Source organism: Cebus imitator, unplaced genomic scaffold, assembly GCF_001604975.1.
Source record: "Cebus imitator isolate Cc_AM_T3 unplaced genomic scaffold, Cebus_imitator-1.0 Scaffold196, whole genome shotgun sequence".
Classification (NCBI taxonomy): Eukaryota; Metazoa; Chordata; class Mammalia; order Primates; family Cebidae; genus Cebus; species Cebus imitator.
Genome location: NW_016107511.1, coordinates 1,851,291 through 1,872,447, shown reverse-complemented (window position 1 = coordinate 1,872,447; position 21,157 = coordinate 1,851,291). Strand labels below are relative to the sequence as shown.

The 21,157-nt window shown below is 47.8% G+C and overlaps 1 protein-coding gene across 11 annotated transcripts in view; it reads right to left on the bottom strand.

Moving 5' to 3' along the window:
• Positions 1-2,656: 2,656 nt before the first annotated feature.
• The window catches only part of CDC14B (cell division cycle 14B), a 118,963-nt gene continuing 100,462 nt past the window's right edge, over positions 2,657-21,157 (bottom strand). For 3 of the 11 annotated variants that reach the window (XR_001830556.2, XM_017547173.2, XM_017547177.2), the window contains 2 exons: positions 17,173-17,289; positions 7,457-11,112 (listed from right to left, as the gene is read on the bottom strand). Coding sequence is in view for 7 of the 11 variants with exons in the window: in XM_017547173.2 (XP_017402662.1) it covers positions 11,076-11,112; positions 17,173-17,289 (154 nt within the window). In the remaining 4 variants the exon portion in view is untranslated. Of the gene's footprint in view, positions 3,488-7,456; positions 11,113-17,172; positions 17,290-21,157 lie in introns of those variants that run through there. The other 8 variants (XM_017547168.2, XM_017547169.2, XM_017547170.2 and 5 more) reach the window with 4 other exon arrangements.

The following is a 21,157-nucleotide window of genomic DNA, read 5'->3' as shown; positions in this document are numbered from 1 at the left end:
AAAAAAAAACAAAAAATACAAAAATTAGCTGGGCATGCTGGCGGGTGTAATCCCAGTTACCTGGGAGGCTGAGGGAGGAGAATCACCTGAACCTGGGAGGTGGAAGTTGCAGTGAGCCAAGATTGTGACACTGCACTCCAGCCTGGGCCACAGAGCAAGACTCTGTCTCAGAAGTAAAAAAGGGAGGTGCTGCCCAAGATGGAGGGAGCCGGTACCTCACTTGCGAGAATACCTAAGTTGCCTGTCAGACAAGTCTGGGAAGAGGCAGCCAGGACACTGCTGTTCGCTGGGAATGCCTCCGAAGTCTGAGTCAGATGCTTTGTACACGACCCCTCTAACCTAAAGTTTCTCAGGAGCCTTCCACACAAGGCAGGCCCCTCTGAGCCAGCTACCCTCCTTCCCTGCGTTGGTCAGACTTCAGACCATTTCCTCCTGTTGATCAGCAAGTCCGTGCCATTCCAGTGCATGGAGCTTCACTGGAAGGACGTCGCTGTCCTCTGAAACCGTACTGTGCGGTGCTGGCAGGTGCTCCGGAGCAGCTGGGCTGGGTCTCCGGAGCCGGGAAAGGCAGAACCGCGCGGCTGGTGCCTGCCCTGTTCTCAGCAGCGGGCCCGCCCGCCCTCTCCATATACACAGCCTCCACTGTAGACACAGAAAAAAGATGTGCCCGTTTTCTTTGGCTGCTGCTGTCTCCTGAGACTTCTGCAAGGATCCTGGTCCATGTAAGCAGCCTTCCCTGAACCTTCCTGCTTCAGACAACCTGGGGTAGGCTGTGGGCATGCGAGGCCTTGGGCTGTTCTGCCCCACAGGGGCCTGTGTTGTGGAGGACAGGAGGTGTGGAAAAGGGAACGAGGAAGGAAAAATGCAGGAATATTTTAAAACCTTTTTATTATCCAATAGGATACAGATAAAAGTGCAAGAGCGGGCATGGTGGCTCACACCTGTAATGCGTTGGGAGGCTGAGGTATGAGGATTGCTTGAGGCCAGGAGTTGAAGACCAGCCTGGGCAACAGTAAGAATGTGTCTCTACAGAAAATTTTAAAATTAGGTGGGTGGCACACCCACGTAGTCACAGCTACTCGGGAGGCCGCAGCAAGCCTCTTGGCTTGAGCCCAAGAGTTCGAGGTTACAGTGAGCTGTGATCGCGCCACTGCACTCCAGCCTGGGTGACAGAGCAAAACCTCGTCTCTTTTTTTTTTTGGAGACGGAGTTTCGCTCTTGTTGCCCAGGCTGGAGTGCAATGGCGTGATCTCGGCTCACCGCAACCTCCGCCTCCTGGGTTCAGGCAATTCTCCTTCCTCAGCCTCCTGAGTAGCTGGTATTACAGGCACGCGCCACCATGCCCAGCCAATTTTTGTAGTTTTTAGTAGAGATGGGGTTTCACCGTGTTGACCAGGATGGTCTCGATCTCTTGACCTCGTGATCCACCCGCCTAGGCCTCCCAAAGTGCTGGGATTACAGGCGTGAGCCACCGCGCCCGGCAAAACCTCGTCTCTTAATAAAAAGTGCAAAACTCCCTCGGAACCACGTTTTCCTCCAAAGCCTGGCCACGAGGGCCGTGCTGATCCCCGCCGCATCCCCGCTCACAGGACTCACCGTCCACAGGTGCCCCCCTCACACCTGTGCTGCCTTCTCTTTGGCCATCTTTTAAGTCTGCAGGATGCCCCTCCCCCCACCCGCTTTGCCTCTGCACCTGCGGCAGAGCTTGGTTACTGAAGGAGCCCAGCGTTTGCTTGAGGGCCTGGGAGTCCTGCTTTGTCATGCCTCGTCATTTTACAGTCAGGCAAGGATGCCGTTTTCCTTGCTTCCTGGCTACTATTAGGGCAGGTAGAAGCTGAAACCAGATTCAATCCCTGAGCCCCGTGTTCTGTCTACACGCTCCTGAAATTTCCAGTGAAAGGATTAGTCCCTTGGGCAAAGCTGTTAGGAGAAGGGACAGGAAAAGGGACGCCTGTCCCTCAGCAGGTCATGAGCTACGGAGTGTGTCCCGTGTGCCTCTGTGCTCAGCCACTCCGAGCCACGTGGAGATGGCCATGGCTCCTAGCAGGGTACTGCACGTGGCTGTAGTGCAGATGGCACACCCTCGGGTCTTCATGCAATCGGGATGGGACTAAAACTTGGCTCCCCAGGCCTAAGGGCCCAGCGGCTGCCCAGCCTTTCCGCACATCTCCTGTTGCTCCTAGAAAGCCTCTGTCTGAGCCACAAAGTTTCCTCGGACTCCAGATGACGGGAATTTCCCCTACCCGATAGCAAAGGCTTTTACACCCCTTACAGCTACGCCTTGGGCCAATCAGGTTTCTGTGGGAAGAAGCAGAGAACCAGCAAATGGCATCTCTGAGCACTGTTTCTTTTCAAAATTGTGCCTACTCCCAGAGGGCTGAATTAATTCTGTCACTTAGGGAGTGCCTGTCATGTGACACCAGCTTGTATGTAAACCCCACAGGGGACTTCTGAGAGTTTCAAATGCTCTCAGACACTGAGGTGGGGTAAGACATTTCTCCTCAAGAACCACCACCCTGCAAAGGCACCGAGGGCGCCTCCAGGAGGGCTGCCTTATCTAGGCACCCATGTTGTGCGCTGCCCCCTCCTGGGACTTGACTCACATCGACCTCAGTGTGCCTAGCGTTCCCTGGGGTTGTGCGATGAACAACTCACACAACTGTCCCAGCGGCCCACATGGTCTTGTGTCAGAGCAACAGTGAGAAAAGCATTTCAAGCATCCTAGGCAAGTTCTAAGCGAACTGACCCCCAACTCGCATGTTTTGCTGGTGAGGGGATGGAGGTGGAGTCAGCGGTGATGCTGGGGAAGTTTTCCAGGAAGAGGGAAGGTGGATAGGAAGGAAGCAGGAGCAATGGGAACGCCAGGTGGCCTGTGAGGGACGGGCTTGGGGAAGTGGGTGGTTGTGACCAAGGCAGAAAGATGCTGCCTGGGAATTTTTACTGAGGCTCCGGGGCAGGCCCAGGCAGGGTGATTGGTGAATAGGCCCTGCCTTGACTGCACACCTACGGGGCGCCCTCCACACGGCATCTGTGGAACAGCACCCCTGGGGTGTGTGGTGGCAGCCAGCAAGCCTGTAAGTGAACCTGTCGACGCAGCCTTCAAAAATTCCACGTGAACTTTTCTGGGACAACGGAGGGGCCTCAGCTTCCATCAGATCACCTCACAGGAGCTCCTGGTCTAAGAATGAGCAAGCAGCGCTGCCCTGCTGCGCGGGGATGCGCCTGCTACCACCGCGGTGTCAGCCCGGCCCTTCCAACCCAGTCACCCCCGGGGCATCAGGGAAGGCCCTGGGTTGATGACTTAACACCCAGCAGAAGAACGAGGCAGAAACACCTGCTGAGAGGCTTCAATTGCACCTGGAGAGAACTTTCGTTGGGCAGCAGGTGTGTCCAGGAGAGACCTTCCCCGGAGGCCTAGTCCCTGTGGATCCCGAGCCAGAGCAGAAGCCGGTCTAGGAAGGTGACAGCCCGGGAGAGCCAACCATCGCTGGAAAAGGGAGGAGATGGACAGGGCTGCACTTACCATGGGCCTGCCTCGGATGTGACTTTGTGTGGACGGCAAGGACTAGTTTCCTGGGCCAAGCTCTCAACCGCAAGGCAAACTTAGGTTGGGGACCAGGAGGGCCATCAGCTGTCATCCTCCAGCCTCGCCAGTGAGTGCTGAGTGGACACTCCGCCGCTACCTGAGGACAGGCCAACCGCGGGCCTGCCAGGGCGCTCCGTGTGCCTCCCTCCAGCTGGGTCCCAGCTGAACCTGCACTCGAGGCGCAGGCAGAGGGGACCCCGCTGGCTCCACCGCCCAGGCCACCCTGAAGTCCCCGCAGGAGGAGGCGCAGCGGACCAGCTCCCGGGGAGCCCGTCCTGCGCCGTCCCTCCGGGAAGCGCCTTCCTCTGTCCGGTCCGAGAGCACCGTGGCGGCTTCTCTGTCCCGTGCCCGGCCCGAGACGAAGCGGGTGAGCCGTTCCCAGCTGGGGGTGGCACCGGCCCGGGGCGGGCAACAGCATGAGGGCCTGGGCTGTCCGCTGGCACCGAGTAGGCGGGTGCGGGACGCCAGACGCACTGCATCCCCCCGGGGTTCCCACGCCAGGGAGAACGGCCCGCCTGAAAAGGCGTCTTGTTTAACACAGAAACACACCCAGGGACAGGAGAAACCACTGTCCTCCCCGAGTCCCACAACGCACAAAGGACACGGCCGCCCTCCCCCCTTTAGAAACAGACTTGGCCCTGCCTCCTTACCTGGGGATTTCGGTGTGGACCGAGTACGCGTCGTCCGGAAGCGCTTCAAAGCTATGCAGACTTGCTGCCAAAGAGACAGGCAGGGTTAGAGGCGGGGAGGCCGAGGCGGGAGGGCCCCCACTCCCACAGGGGCCGGAGTCCCCCTCGAGGCGCTGGGTAGGAACCTGGAAGGCTTTGCTCAGCGGGGTCCATTTCTCCCCCAATAAACGGACAGACGCGGTGAGGCTAGGACTTAAGGGCAGGCTGTGCCAACAGCTTGGAAGACGAAATGCCCAAAATCAATGCGGAAAAGCTAAGGCTAGGACGATAAACGGCAGGGCAGTGAGTGTGACCCACGACCCGCAGCGCTGGGGCCACTGTCCTGCTATTAACTGAGCAGCTCACCAGTGTCACAACAGCTGCTAACGGGGGAGGGGCGGGCAGCGGCGATTGCGCGTCGTGACAGCCCTCCTGGACAGCATTTTAATTTTTTTTATTAGGCACAATACACTTGGCTCTTAGCGTGTGCCAGACACTTGTTCCCAGCGATGAACAAATATTAACTCATTTCATCCTTACACAACCCTGTAAGATGAATACTACCGTCCCCATTTCAGAGAAGGAACAGGTTTAGGGAGCTTAGGTCCCTCAGCCCAAATCTAAGCTACGGCAGCGCTTAGGTTTGCATTCAAACAGCCTGGGCCCAGAATGCATGCTCTCAACAATTCTACCAAGCGGCTTTTTTTTCCCACAGCAAAAGCTTCAACATCTTTCACATTTTTGACCCAGAAATCCCTTTTGTAGGAATTTATCCTAAGGAAATAGCCAGCACCACCCAGGAAGAGTCTCTGCAGAACACTGATGTGATGCTGTGACACTAAGACCTCAGAAGCCACCTCCATGGCCGACGATAGGGAGAGTGTGACCTCCAGTTAGGGTGCTACAGAGGAGCTAAAGGTTGTGTTCTTGGAGAATTCCCCCCAAGATCCTCCTTTCTAGCGCACCCACAGCTGCACTTAGGCACACGGAGGAGGGAAAGACAGCAGAGCGGATGTCACACTCCCCTAGCTAAGGCTCAGCCATGTGCTTCTGTAATCTAAACAGAAGTACAATGTTAATTCAAACAGCTAGTCCAATTTTACCACTGAACAAAGTGAGGCTCAGCTGGTAGATGAAGGGTCCCCGATGCCACAGAAGTGGTGGAGCTGAGGCAGGGTACACCCACTGGGACTTGCTCTTTCACAGCAACTTGTGTCTCAGTCCACTGAGGGCCACGGGAAGGGGCCCTTGCAACTCCTTTCCCACGGCCCAGCCTTGCCTCTGAACAGCCTCTCCAGACTTACCTTCAGCATGTGGGTCCCCACTTCAAGGCCAAATAGTTTACATGACCTCTTTTTATTTATTTATTTTTATTTTTTATTTTTTATTTTTTTTATTTTTTTGAGACAGAGTTTCACTCTTGTTACCCAGGCTGGAGTGCAATGGCGTGATCTCGGCTCACCGCAACCTCCGCCTCCTGGGTTCAGGCAATTCTCCTGCCTCAGCCTCCTGAGGAGCTGGGATTACAGGCATGCGCCACCATGCCCAGCTAATTTTTTGTATTTTTAGTAGAGACGGGGTTTCACCATGTTGACCAGGATGGTCTTGATCTCTTGACCTCATGATCCACCCCGCCTTGGCCTCCCAAAGTGCTGGGATTACAGGCGTGAGCCACCGCGCCCGGCCTGTGACCTCTTTTTAAATGTTTACACCATTTCCCATCCATAAAATTATGCTGCAGGTCCCCAAAATTTCAGATACTGAGGGGCCATAATCTGCTATTAGTCCCTAATCTATCAGTTCCCTAATTATCTAGAGAAAATGACCTCTAAAATATGACAAAATAGTGAATTGAAAGATATACCCCTGATACTGTTTTAATGTGTTATTTTAACTCTCATACTAATTGCTAAGGTAGGAATTCTTTTCAATATCACTTAATGGAAGCAGAGGGGATCAGCAAATCCTGCACATGGTGGTCAGGCCCAGGGCAGAGTGGCTGCAGATGACAGGGAAGGAAACAAGTCTCCTCTAAGGGCCAGGGGTATCCACAGCCTGCTGCCCCCCCGCCCCTCACACAGGCTTGGAAGACATGGCCCCCCAGGTGGAACAGACATGCTGCATGGTTTCATCTGAAGCACTGCCTCCAAGCCGGCCGGCCCCTTCACAGCACTCAGGGACTTCAGAGCTGCGTGGTGGGGCCAGCTGCCTGAGCGCTAGTGCGTCAGGGGAACACCTTACCAGGCACTGGCCTCAGAAGCCATGGAGGGGCAGGGTGAGGCCACAGCTCCCACAGAGCCACAGGGTCTACACATACACACTCTGGGAGGTCACGTGTGGTGGGAGTCAGGAGAGGGGTGAGAAGGTAGGTCTCTGGTTTTTACTTTGGACACTTGTATCCCAGTGCGAATCCAAGCACAGCTCCTTGGGGAAACCGGATAGAACTCAACAGAACACAGGGTGTTGAGTTTCAGCAGCAAGCTGTGTGTGGGGTGTGGACACTGGGCTCTTGGACTCCTGCCCAGCACTAGAGGCCATCAGAGGCAGGTCAGGTAGAGAGCACAAGGCCCATGTCTGGGGTTGGACCACAAGCTGCGGAGGGCACCGTGGCCAGCACTGCCACACCCTGGCCGGCAAAATGCCCCGCAGGACCCCAAAGGCCTGAGGGTTCTCCTTAGAAGTCTCCAGAAAAATCAGACTTTTGCGTCCTGTGAGCCGGTGCTGGGGTGTGAGGAATGGCCCCCTCTTGCTCACCACCTTACCCTACAGAAGAGGGCTGGACTGACTTCCAAACACTTAAGCCCTAATCCCAGCCCCTTGAAATGTGGCTCTATGTGGACACGGGGCCTTTAACAAGGTAAAATGAGGGCCATCGGGGTGGATCCCAATCCAATCTGACCAGTGTCCTCACAAGAGGGGGGCAGATGGGAAGAGGCACCAGGGCCACGCAGGCCCTGAGGAGAGGCAGAGCCTGCAACCCAGGAGAGAAGCCTTGGGAGAAACCAAGCCCACCCACACCTCAGTCGTGGACTTCCAGCCTCCAGAACTGTGAGGAAATGAACTTTTGTGTCAGCCACCCAGTCTGGGGTGTTCCATCATGGTCATCCTAGCAGACCAGTACAGATTCCGGGATGCTCTGCTTTACTCACTGGCTACCAGAATTCAAAATGCTTCGTAAGGAACACAATAAACTAAAAGACCGTTTGGTTAATACTTTTAATTACATGATTATAATTATACAATTTCCATTGTTTGATATTTTGTATAAAACCAGTTACAACTCACAAGATTTTCAAATGTGACAGTATGTATCAAACTACCTATATATGCAAAGTTTACAGGCCATTAGGAAGCTTTATCTTAAAAATACCTTCAGGAAAATAAACATTCATTCAACCAGTTCTCTTGGCTTTAAAAAACATGATTAGAAATATACACTGTAAAAAAAAAAAAAAAATCAAGACAATGACTGATCAATACTGATCAGTTACATTTCAAAACTTTTAATAATCTGTACATGAGTGCAGGTTAGATAAAAGTCTGCAAATTATTAATAGAAAACTGCAGTACTACCATCAGATGAACATGTCTGCTAACAATTCTACCAGGTAATTAAGGAGGTAATTTCCTACACAGTATAGGTGAATTGTCCAGTCTTTAAACACATCTGGACGCATCTCCACTCAGTGATGTGGAGAATACCCTGATGTGGAGAATGGAAGAGCAGCAGCTAGCCTCCCCAGGGCAGTTTCAGCGGGAGATAACTATTAAAGGAATGATAAAATAGGTTTTAAAAGTTGCTTTTGATGAGCACTGCTTTCTAAAATACAACGATTTTTTAAAATGTAGAAAGAGAAGCAGTTGACCTATGTTAAGAACAGACATCCAATGAGTGCGTGGCTCCTGTGGCTCCGAAGGTGACTGGGAAGAGGGAAGGCCCCAGAAGAGCCCTCGGGCCACACACAAGCCCAGGCCATCCGCACACTGGCCTCATGACAAAGCTTGGGAACTCCTCTAAAATTTGCTCGGCCCAAGAAAAGAGAGAGGTAGCAATCACCCTTGTGAGAGGGCTAGGGGGAGGGGAGGAAGTGGGTAAAGGACAGGCCAAGGGCATCAAGCTCAGAACAGGGGAATTCTGGAGGCTGGCAGAGCCTCGTGCTGCCAGGAAGCATTGGCCACGTCAGGCCACCTGCTCTCACAAGGTGCTGCTCCCTGCCAAGTTCTACAAAAAGCGACATCCATCCGTACTTCTAGGAACCCAGTTTTGCAGACGCTCTTCCTCCGGACTGTGCCTGACTCTTGATAATTTTGAGTCCCCAGAAAGCTTCAAGGGCACTTAAAAATATTCACTTCTAATTATAATTCCATTTGCAAACTGTCCTGGTGTACTTTCAGGGCTATTTAAGGCTCTTAAGGGAATCTCTCCATCTGACACACACAGTTTCATATTCCACAGCAACAACGTCTTCTATAACAAGGACTGTAAGTCAGAATCCCAGAAGATTCTGGGTGTTTGTGGTTTCAGTTGAGGGTAAGGGAAGAGTCCATTCTCATTCATAGCAGGAAGAACTTTCCATCCCTCAAAGCCAGAGACTTCCTGGATTCCAGAGATGTGGTCCCCATAAGTATAACACTGTTGCTATGCAAACCATCCCAAGTCATTTGGTTATTATAAGGAATGCTTCCTCACCAAATCACAAGCTTCCTATGACTAATTTCAGTGAGGCAGTTAAATAGAAGGGTTTTTACAAAGAGCCACAGTGATAGCAATTGTAGCTGGAAACTTGAGCAGGCGACATGAAGAGGCAGTTTATAAAATGAAAAAGGACTGTAGTTCCGCTGACGCCCTTCCTTTTCTTGGACGAAACACCAGGAGGCTTGTTCACCGGGAGGAAGACAGTACTCACAAGAGCCGTGGCGGCTGCATGTTTACTTGTTCTGATGGGATGAAAAGCCAAACTAAGAAGGGTTCAGAAAGAAGCGCAATTTTTACAACTACCTGGATTATTATTTATGGGGGGGATGGCCTTAAAAAGGGTAAGGGGAAGAAGAGGTGCCCTGAGAATTCAATGCTTTGTGCATGGCACGGTTTGAATATTTATATTGTCTCAGCTCAAAACAGCAAAAGGAATGTTCCTTCTGCCACCCAAATCTTATTGAAGAGTGGTCTTCCCACAGGCAAGTGGGTCTTTGTGCCTATTCATTTCCAGGGACAGAACACCACTGTTTCTCTGTGATCCAGTCCCCAGTGTTTAAAGGCTGGCCTGACCCCACCCCGTAGTGCCTGGTGGGGAAAGAGTCGCCCGTTTGGCTGAGACAACGGCATCTTCCATCTCCCCTGACGCCGGTCAATTTCATACTTTCTTCCCGATAAAGCACACCAAAATGGAGGCACTGCCTTTCAATTACTTTTTGCATTAAATACATTAACCTGTTTATTCCAACTGCTTTTATTCCTTGCAGTTTTGTGAAAAGGGCAGCTTCTTAAAATGGCAATTGCCTGCTGATCTGGGGCACGCCTTGTGGCTTAGGAGGGCATTTGGTTCCCACTGCCTGTCAACCTCTTGGCCCTCCATGCTCCCAGCACAGGCAAACATGGGTTAACAATCATTAAACCACCCACTTCTTATGGAAGGAACTGAGGTGGGTACTAAATAGTCTTTTATTTGGGGCCCCATTTTTTTTTTTAAGCAGCAAATCAACTCTGTTTCTATAATTGCTTCATGGCACAGACTCTGCTGTGTTTCAGTACGGCTGTGGGACAAGGCACTCTGCAGAGTTACTAGTTGTGTTCCCTAACCAAAGGCAACAGTGAGGTCCAGAAGCAGATCGCTGCCACTGAGATCGCAGGCCACATCAATGGCCTTCGGCTGATCTCAGGAGGAAGAAAATCCCAATGTTACAGAGAAGGACTCTAAAAAAGTGTTAACTTTTTTTCTTTTAAGCCAACATTATTTGGAATTGCGGTTTCCAAGGGGAAAAACCAACAGTGTGTTTTTTCCAGGCATGGAAGGAAATATGATTCTAATTTGTATGACTGGCAACCAAACAATGGGCAACCTCGCAGTTCTTCTGTCCCTTAAGGACAGAGAAAGAAATGACTGGAACATCTTCCAACTCTGAAGTCAGCTTCTCCTCCTGAGTCTTCTTTTACCATTAATATTCTCTTGCAAGTTTTAGGTTACCAAGGTACCACCTGGTATTACAACATGCAACAGTGTTTAAATGTAGTTTTCACAGATTCCTGTTAATAAAGCACTCTTTGGTGGAAGACAAGCAGCTTGGGTACTTAACAGAGTTAACATTACAACAGTATTACAAAGAGTCAAGTGAAGACGATTAAGCCAGATAGTATCAAATTACAGGAAGTACCATTTCGGTAATGCCTTTTGTACTTTATAAATTTTGACACAGGGTCACAAGGTGAACAGAAAATAAATACATAAAAAAACCTCCATCAGATCCTCAGTTCTTCTGAAGGCCAGCGACTACAATGATTGCCATCACAAGGACACACATGCACCACAGACCGGCCGGCTCTCTGGTACCAGGGGGCTTGGGTCTGTACGCCTGAGACTAGATTTACAACAGCATTTCTGTCGTCAAGCTTCAGAGCTGGGCCCTTCTTTGAGTCATTCGCTTGCACCCACACTCCAAATTCATTATTGAAACTCCAGCGGACATTTTCTCCATTGAGCCAACTTCTTAGGTGGAAAGCAACTAAGGCTTTTGCAATTTTGTTTTGTTTTCAAATTGTGCTAATTTCTGTCGCAGTTTTCAGTTCCTAGAGTCTTCCTTCACCTCTGGTCATAAGTTTTTACTTAACGCAAGACTGTTTTAGTCCTTGAAATGGAGAGACTACAGGGGGAAAAAAAGGATTTTTACCATAAAGTTTACACCGCGTTCACAAGCAGTTTTCAAAGACAAGGCGGGCAACATAATAAAAATACTGACATGCTAAAAAGCATATGCTTGCTGTAAGTTTCTAATGACAAATACTCTGGAGAAGACAACACACTATCAACCACAAAGAAAAGACACATGGGAGAAAGGAAGAGCAGAAAAAGGTTCAGTTCTGCAAAAATTAGAAATTTTAAAAAATAAATAAAAACAATAAAAGACGGATGGGCAGAGGCAGCAGAGCCAGGAAAGTACCATGATGCCGCCAGGGGCACGTGCTGCAAAGCACTCCTCCTTCCTTCCCTCTGCGGAACCAGGCTGTGGGAGGAGCGGGCAGAATGGAAACATAGACAAGTGTTACTGGGTTATTTCAAAAGCCAGAATTTGGTCACAGGGAAAGCTCTGGCACCTAAGTAGTTTCCAGCTCCGCCGGGCACGGGAGGCACCCCACGGGCTACCTGCCTCCGCACTCCACAGTTCTCACCCTGCCTCCCTCCTCTCCTTCCCCAGTTTGCGATGCTACACTTTCAGCTCAATAACAACTGTCAGAAAACAAACAAAACCAAAAGAAGAGTCAGAAAAACCACTTCCAATCTGGGGGGGCCCCTCTCCCGATGCTGCTGCTGTGCTCTTCAGGGAGGAGCGTCTCAACTGATCATTTCGCTTTCAGAGATCCCAACAGAGCACTGGGTCAAAAGATCCGGGTCAGCTGGTGAGGCAAGTGGGAAAATATCTGGAATTTCAAAGGATCATTAATATTTTAAATGACTGGAGAGAAACAGTATTTTAAAAAGAAACATTTAGAGACAACCTTCTGGGACTCCTCTCCTGATGGACTTTTGGAGATAATGGCAGTCGCCAAAAATTCATGCCCAGAGGCAATGGAACAGGCATAGAGATCTGAGGCTCCGAGGGTCAAGAGGCAGTGGCAGGTGTGACATGGGCAAAGCCACACGAGAACACTGAAGAAGTCAGAGGACCTAGCAGCAGCTACTCCCAACTGAAGGGCTCCTGAAAACACTTGTGGCTTTAGAGGCTAAGGAAAGAGGCCGGGTGTGGTAGATCATGCCTATAATCCCAGGACTTTGAGGGGCTGAGGTGGGCAGATCACCTGAGGTCAGGAGTTCAAGACCAGCCTGGCCAACATGGTGAAACCCCACTCTACTAAGAATATAAATAAAATTTTAGTCAGGTGGTGCACACCTACAATCCCAGCTACATAGGCGGCTGAAGAATCGCTTGAACCTGGGAGGCGGAGGTTGTAGTGAGCCAAGATCACACCACTGCACTCCAGCTTGGGGAACAGAAGGAGATGCTGTCTCAATTTTTAAAAAAAAAAAGGCTGGCCGGGCGCAGTGGCTCAAGCCTGTAATCCCAGCACTTTGGGAGGCCGAGGCGGGTGGATCACGAGGTCAAGAGATCGAGACCATCCTGGTCAACATGGTGAAACCCCGTCTCTACTAAAAATATAAAAAATTAGCTGGGCATGGTGGTGCGTGCCTGTAATCCCAGCTACTCAGGAGGCTGAGGCAGGAGAATTGACTGAACCCAGGAGGCGGAGGTTGTGGTGAGCCGAGATCGCGCCATTGCACTCCAGCCTGGGTAACATGAGTGAAACTCCGTCTTAAAAAAAAAAAAAAAAAGGCTAAGGAAAGAACCTGAGCATTTCTCTCCCCGACCCCTGCAATATGAAGAATTAGGTACAAAGCACCCCAAAGCCCCAGACCTTAGGTTTGGGTTGGCAGCTGCAGCAGAAAGTGATGGTTCCCAATGATGCAACTCAGAATTAAAGTCACTTGTACATGACAGTTTCTTAGAAAATGAATGAAGTTATCATTTAAAAAAAAGAAGAGCCTGCCCAAAAGAAACAGCATAAGCTAACGCAAGCACCGGTGGAAGGGCTGCATGAAGACATGAAGTGAATGTGAGCAAATGAGGCAGCTGCAGGCTCTCCACTCAGAGCACGATGAAATTTCCAAGACTGTTTTAAGAGAGCTCTTCAGAGAGGTTATGTGAGAACATGAAAACAGGTCAAGTCAACGGAGCCAATTATTCACTGGATTTATTAGTTCTTAAAAGAGAAAGGTTAGCATGGGTTTACAGCTCTAATGGGCAGTGGGAGGTGGAGAAGCCCACTCACCTCCCTCTCCAGACTCGGGGAAGGGAATGAGAAGATGCCACACAGAGCACTAGCAGGGCTGAGGGCTACACACGCTGCCTGGCCGCTGTCCCAGACCAGTGGCCACATGAAATTTAGGTGTCAATGTGGCACAGCTTCAAATGGATACAGGAGGGGATAGTCATCTGCTGTGAGAAACAGTGGCACTTTTTCCCAAGACAAATAGTTTAAGACATCAATCCTATTTTTTTCATCACCCCCAAGTTATTGCTCCTTTGCTGTTTGTGAAAAAGTCCCCCAAAGCTGAAGTGCCTCTCAGTAAACCCGAAAATCAAAAGTGCCAATTAAGTGCAAAGTGAGTTTGCGTGGAGTCTTCATCCCGGACACCAAGGAACATGAAAATGGAAAGTCAAGTTCCTATGCGTCACCAAGGTGACAACGAACCGGTAAGAAATGGCAACCCTGGTGCCCTGTAGGGAGGGACGAAAGGACCCCAAAGAGTGCTCTATTTTTTTTTCTACTGCTGTTTAAAGATTTCAACTCAATACTTTGAATTTACTCAAGAATCCCAGCTCATACTATTTTGCCCAGAATCAGACCATGCACCAATATTCTAATCCCCTCATTACCCTGCAACCAGAAATGAATACTAGTCAGCAGGATATTATGAATAACATTCAGTAGGATAAAAGCTCCAGGCTACAGCTCGGCTGCCCCCAATTCTCAAAAACTATACATAATTTATTTGCCTTTCTTTTGTAAGCTGTAGGTGGATAACAGGTAAGGTGATGTGAACACAGGCCAAAGCCCCAAAAGAGGCACAGAAAAAGAACCTGCATAGAGGAAGGTGGTTAAATAAACCGCAGGCCCCAATTCATCCTCACTGCTCAACTCCTTTTGCTCTCCACATCATCTCTGAAAGTCCATGTTGAAATTTAAAGTAAGTCTTTCTGGTTTTCAACATTATCCAGAATTCCTGGAAACTGGCTTGGGCCATTTCAACATTCAGTCCAGATCCCTGACTGTGCAATCTACCTTAAGAGCCTCAAATCATCCTCACAGGGACCTCAGCCAGATGCTCGCCGCAGCCAGGAACCCCTTCTCCAGAGAAGCAGGAGTTCAGGTCACCAGAGTGACGTGAAAAAGCAACAAGACCTAGATAGAAAAACGGAGGCAAGACCAGCCCTTTCTTCCTCAGAGGAAGGTGGTGTGACCTGGCAAGCATCAGCCAGGCTTCTGGACTCTATTCCTCTATAACCTAAAATGCATAATCTAAAAAAGCAAAAAGGAGAATTATATATGCAAGACACGCTAGGCTGTAATAAAAGCCTGAGCAGCTGGGCACAGTGGCTCACACCTGTAATCCTAGCACTTTGGGAAGCCAAAGAGGGTGGATCTCTTGAGGTCAGGAGTTCAAGATCAGCCTGGCCAACATGGCAAAACTCCATCTCTACTAAAAATACAAAAATAAGCCAGGTGTGGTAGTACACACCTGTAATCCCAGCTACTTGGGAGGCTGAGGCAGGAGAATGGTTTGAACCCAGGAGGCGAAGGTTGCAGTGAGCCGATAGCACCACTGCGCTCCAGCATGGTTGACTCCAGCCTGGTTGACTCTGTCTCAAAGAAAAAACAAAAGCCTGGGCACTCATACTTAAAAATAATATACCTCTTCAAGACATGTCAAAATTAATTGTCATCAATGGTAGACTTTTAATTTAATCTTTTTTTTTTTTTAAAGACAAGAGTCTTGTTCTATTGCCCAGGCTGGAGTACAGTGACATGAACGTGGCTCAATGCAACCTCTGCCTCCCGGGTTCAAGCGATTCTCCTGCCTTAGCCTCCTGAGCAGCTGGGATTACAGACGCCTGCTACCACACCTGGCTTATTTTTGTATTTTAGGTAGAGACGGGGTTTCATCATCTTCGCCAGGCTGATCCTGAACTCTTGACCTCATCCACTCGCCTCTGCCTCCCAAAGTGCTGGGATTACATGCATGAGCCACCACACCCAGCCTGAATTTTTAATAGTTTGGCTCACCTAAAAGTGTCAGTTAAAACACACCCATTTCCCTTCGCTTATTGTAGAAAAATTGGAAAATAAGATGATAAAAAAGAAAAAAAAAAAAAAACCCAACTGTCCCACTAACCAGAACTTTTATTAGCATGAGGGCATATTTTTCCTTTGTCTTATTTCTATACGTATATAGAAACTTATTCATCTATAAATATAGATGTGTTTCTATACATATATAGTATACTTACAAAATTAGAGTCATAATTCAGAATATTTCTTTTTTTTGAGATGCGGTCTTCCTCCATCTCCCAGGCTAGAGGGCAGTGGCGCAGCAGTCTTGGCTCACTGCAACCTCCACCTCCCACATTCAAGTGATTCTCCTGTCTCAGCCTCCCCAGTAGCTAGGACCACAAGTGTGCTCCACTATACCCGGCTAAGTTTTGTATTTTTAGAAGAGAGTGGGTTTCACCACGTTGGTCAGGCTGGTCTCAAATTCCTGACCTCAAGTGATCCGCCTGTCTCAGCCTCCCAAAGTGCTGGGATTATAGGCGCAAACCATGCTTGAGAATTGTTATGTGTGGCTGTTCTCACTCATTGCTTTGTGAACTAAACTGTATGACTCCCACAGCATCTGGCACAATGTAACAATGTTGAGCCCATTTCCTGTTTCTCACTGTTATAAATAACACTCTGCATTGTTCCACCATACCTAAATCTTTGACCTTTCATCAGTTTTTCTCCAATATTCTTCTCAAGTACAACTGAAGAGTAAAGAAATAGGAATATTTGATACATCTCTGATGAAAAATTTTAAATCCTGAAATCATGAGTCAGTGCTTGACAGTCCTCAAATGCTCATTGGGCGCTGCTGCATCCCCATGTGCGTGTAAGTGTGCAATGAAGTTGTACAAAACAAACAGCAAAGAGGAATCACAACACAGCTGCACAAGTCCTCGAAAGGCAAAGCGCACAGAGCTCCTAGCTCTGCCAAGGGTCTCTCGGGAGACTGGCTGTTTTGCACTGGGGACTAATTTCACACTGATAAGGCCCCTAGGCCCAAAGCCTCACATATACAGGACAGGGAAGCTGAAAAGAAGCGAGGCACATGTGCAGGACATTTTAAAGTCTGGTTCTGATTATCTCCTGGTCACTCATGTCTATTAGAAGAGATCATTTTTACCAGGAGGACAAAAACAGGGCTGCACGGGCTGCCAACACCAGGCAAAGATGAAAAGGTGCCCCGCTTCCACTCCTGGGCCATCTATTCTCTCTTCAAATGGTATCTGTTTTCAGAATACTTTAAAAATGACGTGTCCACTTCATAAGAAATATCCAAAGACAACAGAATCACCGACGTAGTCACAGAACACATTGGCTTCCTTGTGAAATTCTGCCTACACTTACTGAAGACAGTGATGACCGTGAAAGAAGTAACTGAGCCTCAGGTGCAGGCCGTGGCCAAGAGGACAAAGAGTCACCTGGTAGAGAAGGCTCCCCAAACTCTCTAGAGTTATCTCATTTCCATCATCACACTAATTTGCAGCTAACTGTCCAGCAATGACACTGTATCCGATATACACCTAGAAAGATGTCCTCCAAGTCCTGACAGCCAGCTTTGGAAATGCTTAATTTAAAAACTTTCCCTTATCATGACCCAGAGATCATACTTGCAGTGTTGAGAATTACTTCTGAAAAACAAAACAAAACGAAAGCCTACATTAAAATAATCCAGATTTTCTTAGACAATGAACAAGTAATACACATTTGATTAATCTCCCATCACAGAGCTTCTGCTTTCTCCTAATTTCACGTCACTCTCCAGAGACAGGGTCCCAAGATTAAACTGGAAAACCAATGCTTGCAGAAGAGGAGGATTCTTTTCTCACCTTTTAACACTGCTTTTCCTTGAAGCAGATCTGGTGGTTCGTTTAGGAATGCCTGCACTGCCAGAAATGTTAGGTTCAGATGTTTTACAGCTCTGAACACTGGACTGAAGAATTACTCTGAAAACAGTTGGAAAAAAATAAGATTATATTCACTGAAACCATTTGCAAATACTTGAGAGAGGAAGTTATTTTTGCACTTTAGTGCAAATTATCTTATTGAGAATTTAAAGGATTTTCCATCAACACATTTGCCAAAAAAAAAAAAAAAAAAAATCTGAAACACATTTTACATCAAGGCCTTTTAAAATGAAGCATCTCATTTCTCTTTGAAGGTTAGACAAAGATAACCAGAGGGCTTTGCTTCTGGAAGATGAATGGCTTGGCATTTTAAGCAATTCCCACACCAAAGAAATCCACCAGCCAAACAGATCTTTGTGCCCAAAAGTAAAAGTAGCTTCTCAGATTTTTAGTCATGAAACAAGACATCATTAAGAAGCTCAAATTCTTAAAAAAAGGAACATAAATTTAAAAAGTAACTACACAATATTCACTCTTCAAAGCTGTAAGTATGGGTAATAATCCACTAAATCAATGCTAGTTTTATATATAACATTTCAAAAATTTAAAAAGTGTTTAAGCAAAATATGAATTTTGTCTGGATTATAACAACTTACTAAATCTCCAAGTGCCACTAAAAAGAAAGTGAAAACAAATTTTGTAAAGCTTGCCTTAATTAAACTCTAAAAGTCTTGAGAAACTGGTGCATATGAAAGTAGACTGCCCAGGAGGAAGTACAACAGAGAACATTCTGAGATAAAGGCCACGCGGAATGTCCTTTTGGAGGCAGATGGTCCTTTGTGGTTTTTTTTTTTTTTTTCTCTTTCCTCTTTAAATTGTCATAGGGAAAACAGCAGAAGACATCAAAAGATTTTATATGCAATTTTTTTTTTTTTTGGAGACAGAATCTTGCTCTGTTGCCCAGGCTGGAGTGCAGTGGCGTGATCTCGGCTTACTGCAAACAACTCCTCCCGAGTTCAAGAGATTCTCCTGCCTCAGCCTCCTGGATAGCTGGGACCACAGGTGCTCACCACCTCGCCCAGCTAATTTTTGTATTTTTAGTAGAGGAGGGGTTTTGCCATGTTGGCCAGGCTGGTCTCGAACTCCTGACCTCAGGTGATCTGGCCACCTTGGTGTCCCAAAGTGCTGGGAGGCATGAGCCACCATGCCAGGCCTATATGCAGTTCTTTTCTTCAAGAGATAATCTCTGACAAACTAAACACATATACACACATTTATAGATACTAACTTTAATTTTTCTGAAAGAGAAAGCACTGACTTAAAAAACTTTCTTCTCTCCTATTCAAACACAAAGGTGAGAAAGCCAGTTAACAACTTATGAGAACCCAGCTCAAAAGAGTAAGAAGGAACCATTACAATTAGTGAGCATCCCACCTCACCAGTCTGAGCTACCACCATGCTGGCTAATACACCAAAGAAAGGGCCTTAAAATATGCTAAGATTAACAACTTACTACAACCTCAGCATGACCCAAACAAAAGCATATCCAACATTTAGTAAAATGCTAAAGGTCTCATCCCTAAGAAGCAACCAGAGCATAACGTAGAGCTTGTCTGGGCCAGCAGTCCCAAGCCTTTTGGGGAGAAGGGAAAGGGCAGCTTTCCCCACTGTTTCACTTTATTCATGCAGGATTTTTGAAGACCCCATGAAACTAGCTTTCAGTCTGACACAGGGACATGAATCCTGGATAAATCAGCCAATGTTTGGTTCAGAAATTCTCATAGAGTGTGATCATCTGAAATGTTGAATGTTCTAACAAAACAGAAAAAAGGGCTGGGTGCAGTGGCTTATACCTGTAAATCCAGCACTTTGGGGGGCCCAGTCAGGAGGATTACTTGAGGCCAGGAGTTTGAGACTAGCCTGAGCAACACAGTGAGACTTTTCTCTACAAATAATACTAATAATTAGCTAGGTGTGGTGGTGCATGCCTGTGGTTCCAGCTACTCAGAAGGCTGTGGTAAGAGCATCACTTGAGGCTGGGAGGTCAAGACTGCAGTGAGTCACGTTTGTGTCACCGATCTCCAGCCTGGGTGATGGAGCAAGACTGTATCGAAAAAGAAAAAGAAAGAAGAAAAGAAAAAGAAGATGCCGGGCGCGGTGGCTCAAGCCTGTAATCCCAGCACTTTGGGAGGCCGAGGCGGGTGGATCACGAGGTCAAGAGATCGAGACCATCCTGGTGAACATGGTGAAACCCCGTCTCTACTAAAACTACAAAAAATTAGCTGGGCATGGTGGCGCGTGCCTGTAGTCCCAGCTGCTCAGGAGGCTGAGGCAGGAGAATTGCTTGAACCCAGGAGGCGGAGGTTGCGGTGAGCCGAGATCGCGCGCCATTGCACTCCAGCCTGGGTAACAAGAGTGAAACTCCGTCTCCAAAAAAAAAAAAAAAAAGAAAAAGAAGAGTATATGCAGACTTAATTGTAGGATTAAAGGCAACTATTACCCTGGCTTGTGAATTCTACTTCTAAAAACAAAGAATTATTTAAAAAAAAAAAATTTTTTTTTTTTTAAAGGCAGGGTCTCACTCTTGTCCAGGCTGGAGTACAGTGGTGCAATCATAGCTCACTGCAGCCTCAAATCGTGGGGTCAACTGGTCCTCCCACCTCAGCCTTCAGAGTAGGTGGGACTACAGATACATGTCACCACACCCAGCTAATTTTTTATTTTGTGGAGATGGAGTCTTGCTATGTTGCCCAGGCTGGTCTCAAAATCCTGGCCTCAAGTGATTCTCTTGCCTTGACCTTCCAAAGTGTTTGGATTTACAGGCATGATCCAGCCTGCCTATCCCTAAAAATTCTTTCTGTTTATATAAAGGGGAAATATTTATTCATCTCTGCTAAGGATCTGAACCTAGAATTTTGCATAAAGAATCCCAAGCCAAAACAATCTGCTGCTGCTTCACTGCTGCTTCTGAAGCCCAGGCCCAGCGCTGGTGCTGCCACTGTTCTCATCCCTGCCCCTCGTCCACCCCTTTACGTGTGGAGAAAATGAGACTCCTATTAGCTTTTTTTTGTTTTTTAAAATACAACACATACTTCTCAAATAATTTGAGGCCATGGTTGGCCAAAAGTACAGACAACAAGTACACCACAATATCATTAATCTGAGGAAGAAAGAACTGATACACTGCCTGCTTAGGAAATCTGAATCCTGATTTCTCAGATTAACTATGACTGAAGTGTTTAAACGCCATTCAAAACAAGAAACTGCTGCTAAATCACATAGTCAGGCTGCTAGAAAACAGCTTTGAAAAAGTATTTCTCTATAAAATTAGTATGAATTAAGTGAACTGATATAATATTGATATTAAATAGCTAGTAATTTCTGTGGAACTTTAAAACCAAGAGAATGACAGAACTTGAGAGTGTATTAATCATACCAGGGAAAAGATTCCAGTTATTTGCTCCAACAGCACGGTAGTTATCCTAACTGCAGGTTATGCATTAAGTGGGGGTGGGGGCAGAACTCTACTGAGCTATCACCAGTGACAGCACACACCACCTGACAGGCACGAGAGGGTGACGTGCTGCCTCTGCCACAGGGAACCCAGGCACTTGCTGCCTTCTGCCTTCCAATCCAACCGAGGCCAAGCATGGCTTTGCAGAGCAGTGTGCAGCAGATGGATTTTCTTCCTTCCCAAACGCCCCTGACAAAATCCTCCATCCTGCCTACCTCTTGCCCATACTGCAGTTCACCTTCTTCTATGTAGCATCCTTGGAGCCTCTGTACTCTCAGATTTCAGATACGGTGAAATCTGCAACTCAAGGAACACAGCAAAGCCAAAAACTAAAAAGCCAGATCTGCAACATAAACATCCAATTCCAAGAAAAAAAAATCCATCAGGGCAACTATGTGCTATGATACTGGCTGTCCATTCCGGACACTACAAGAGTGTGCACAAAAGTGACCC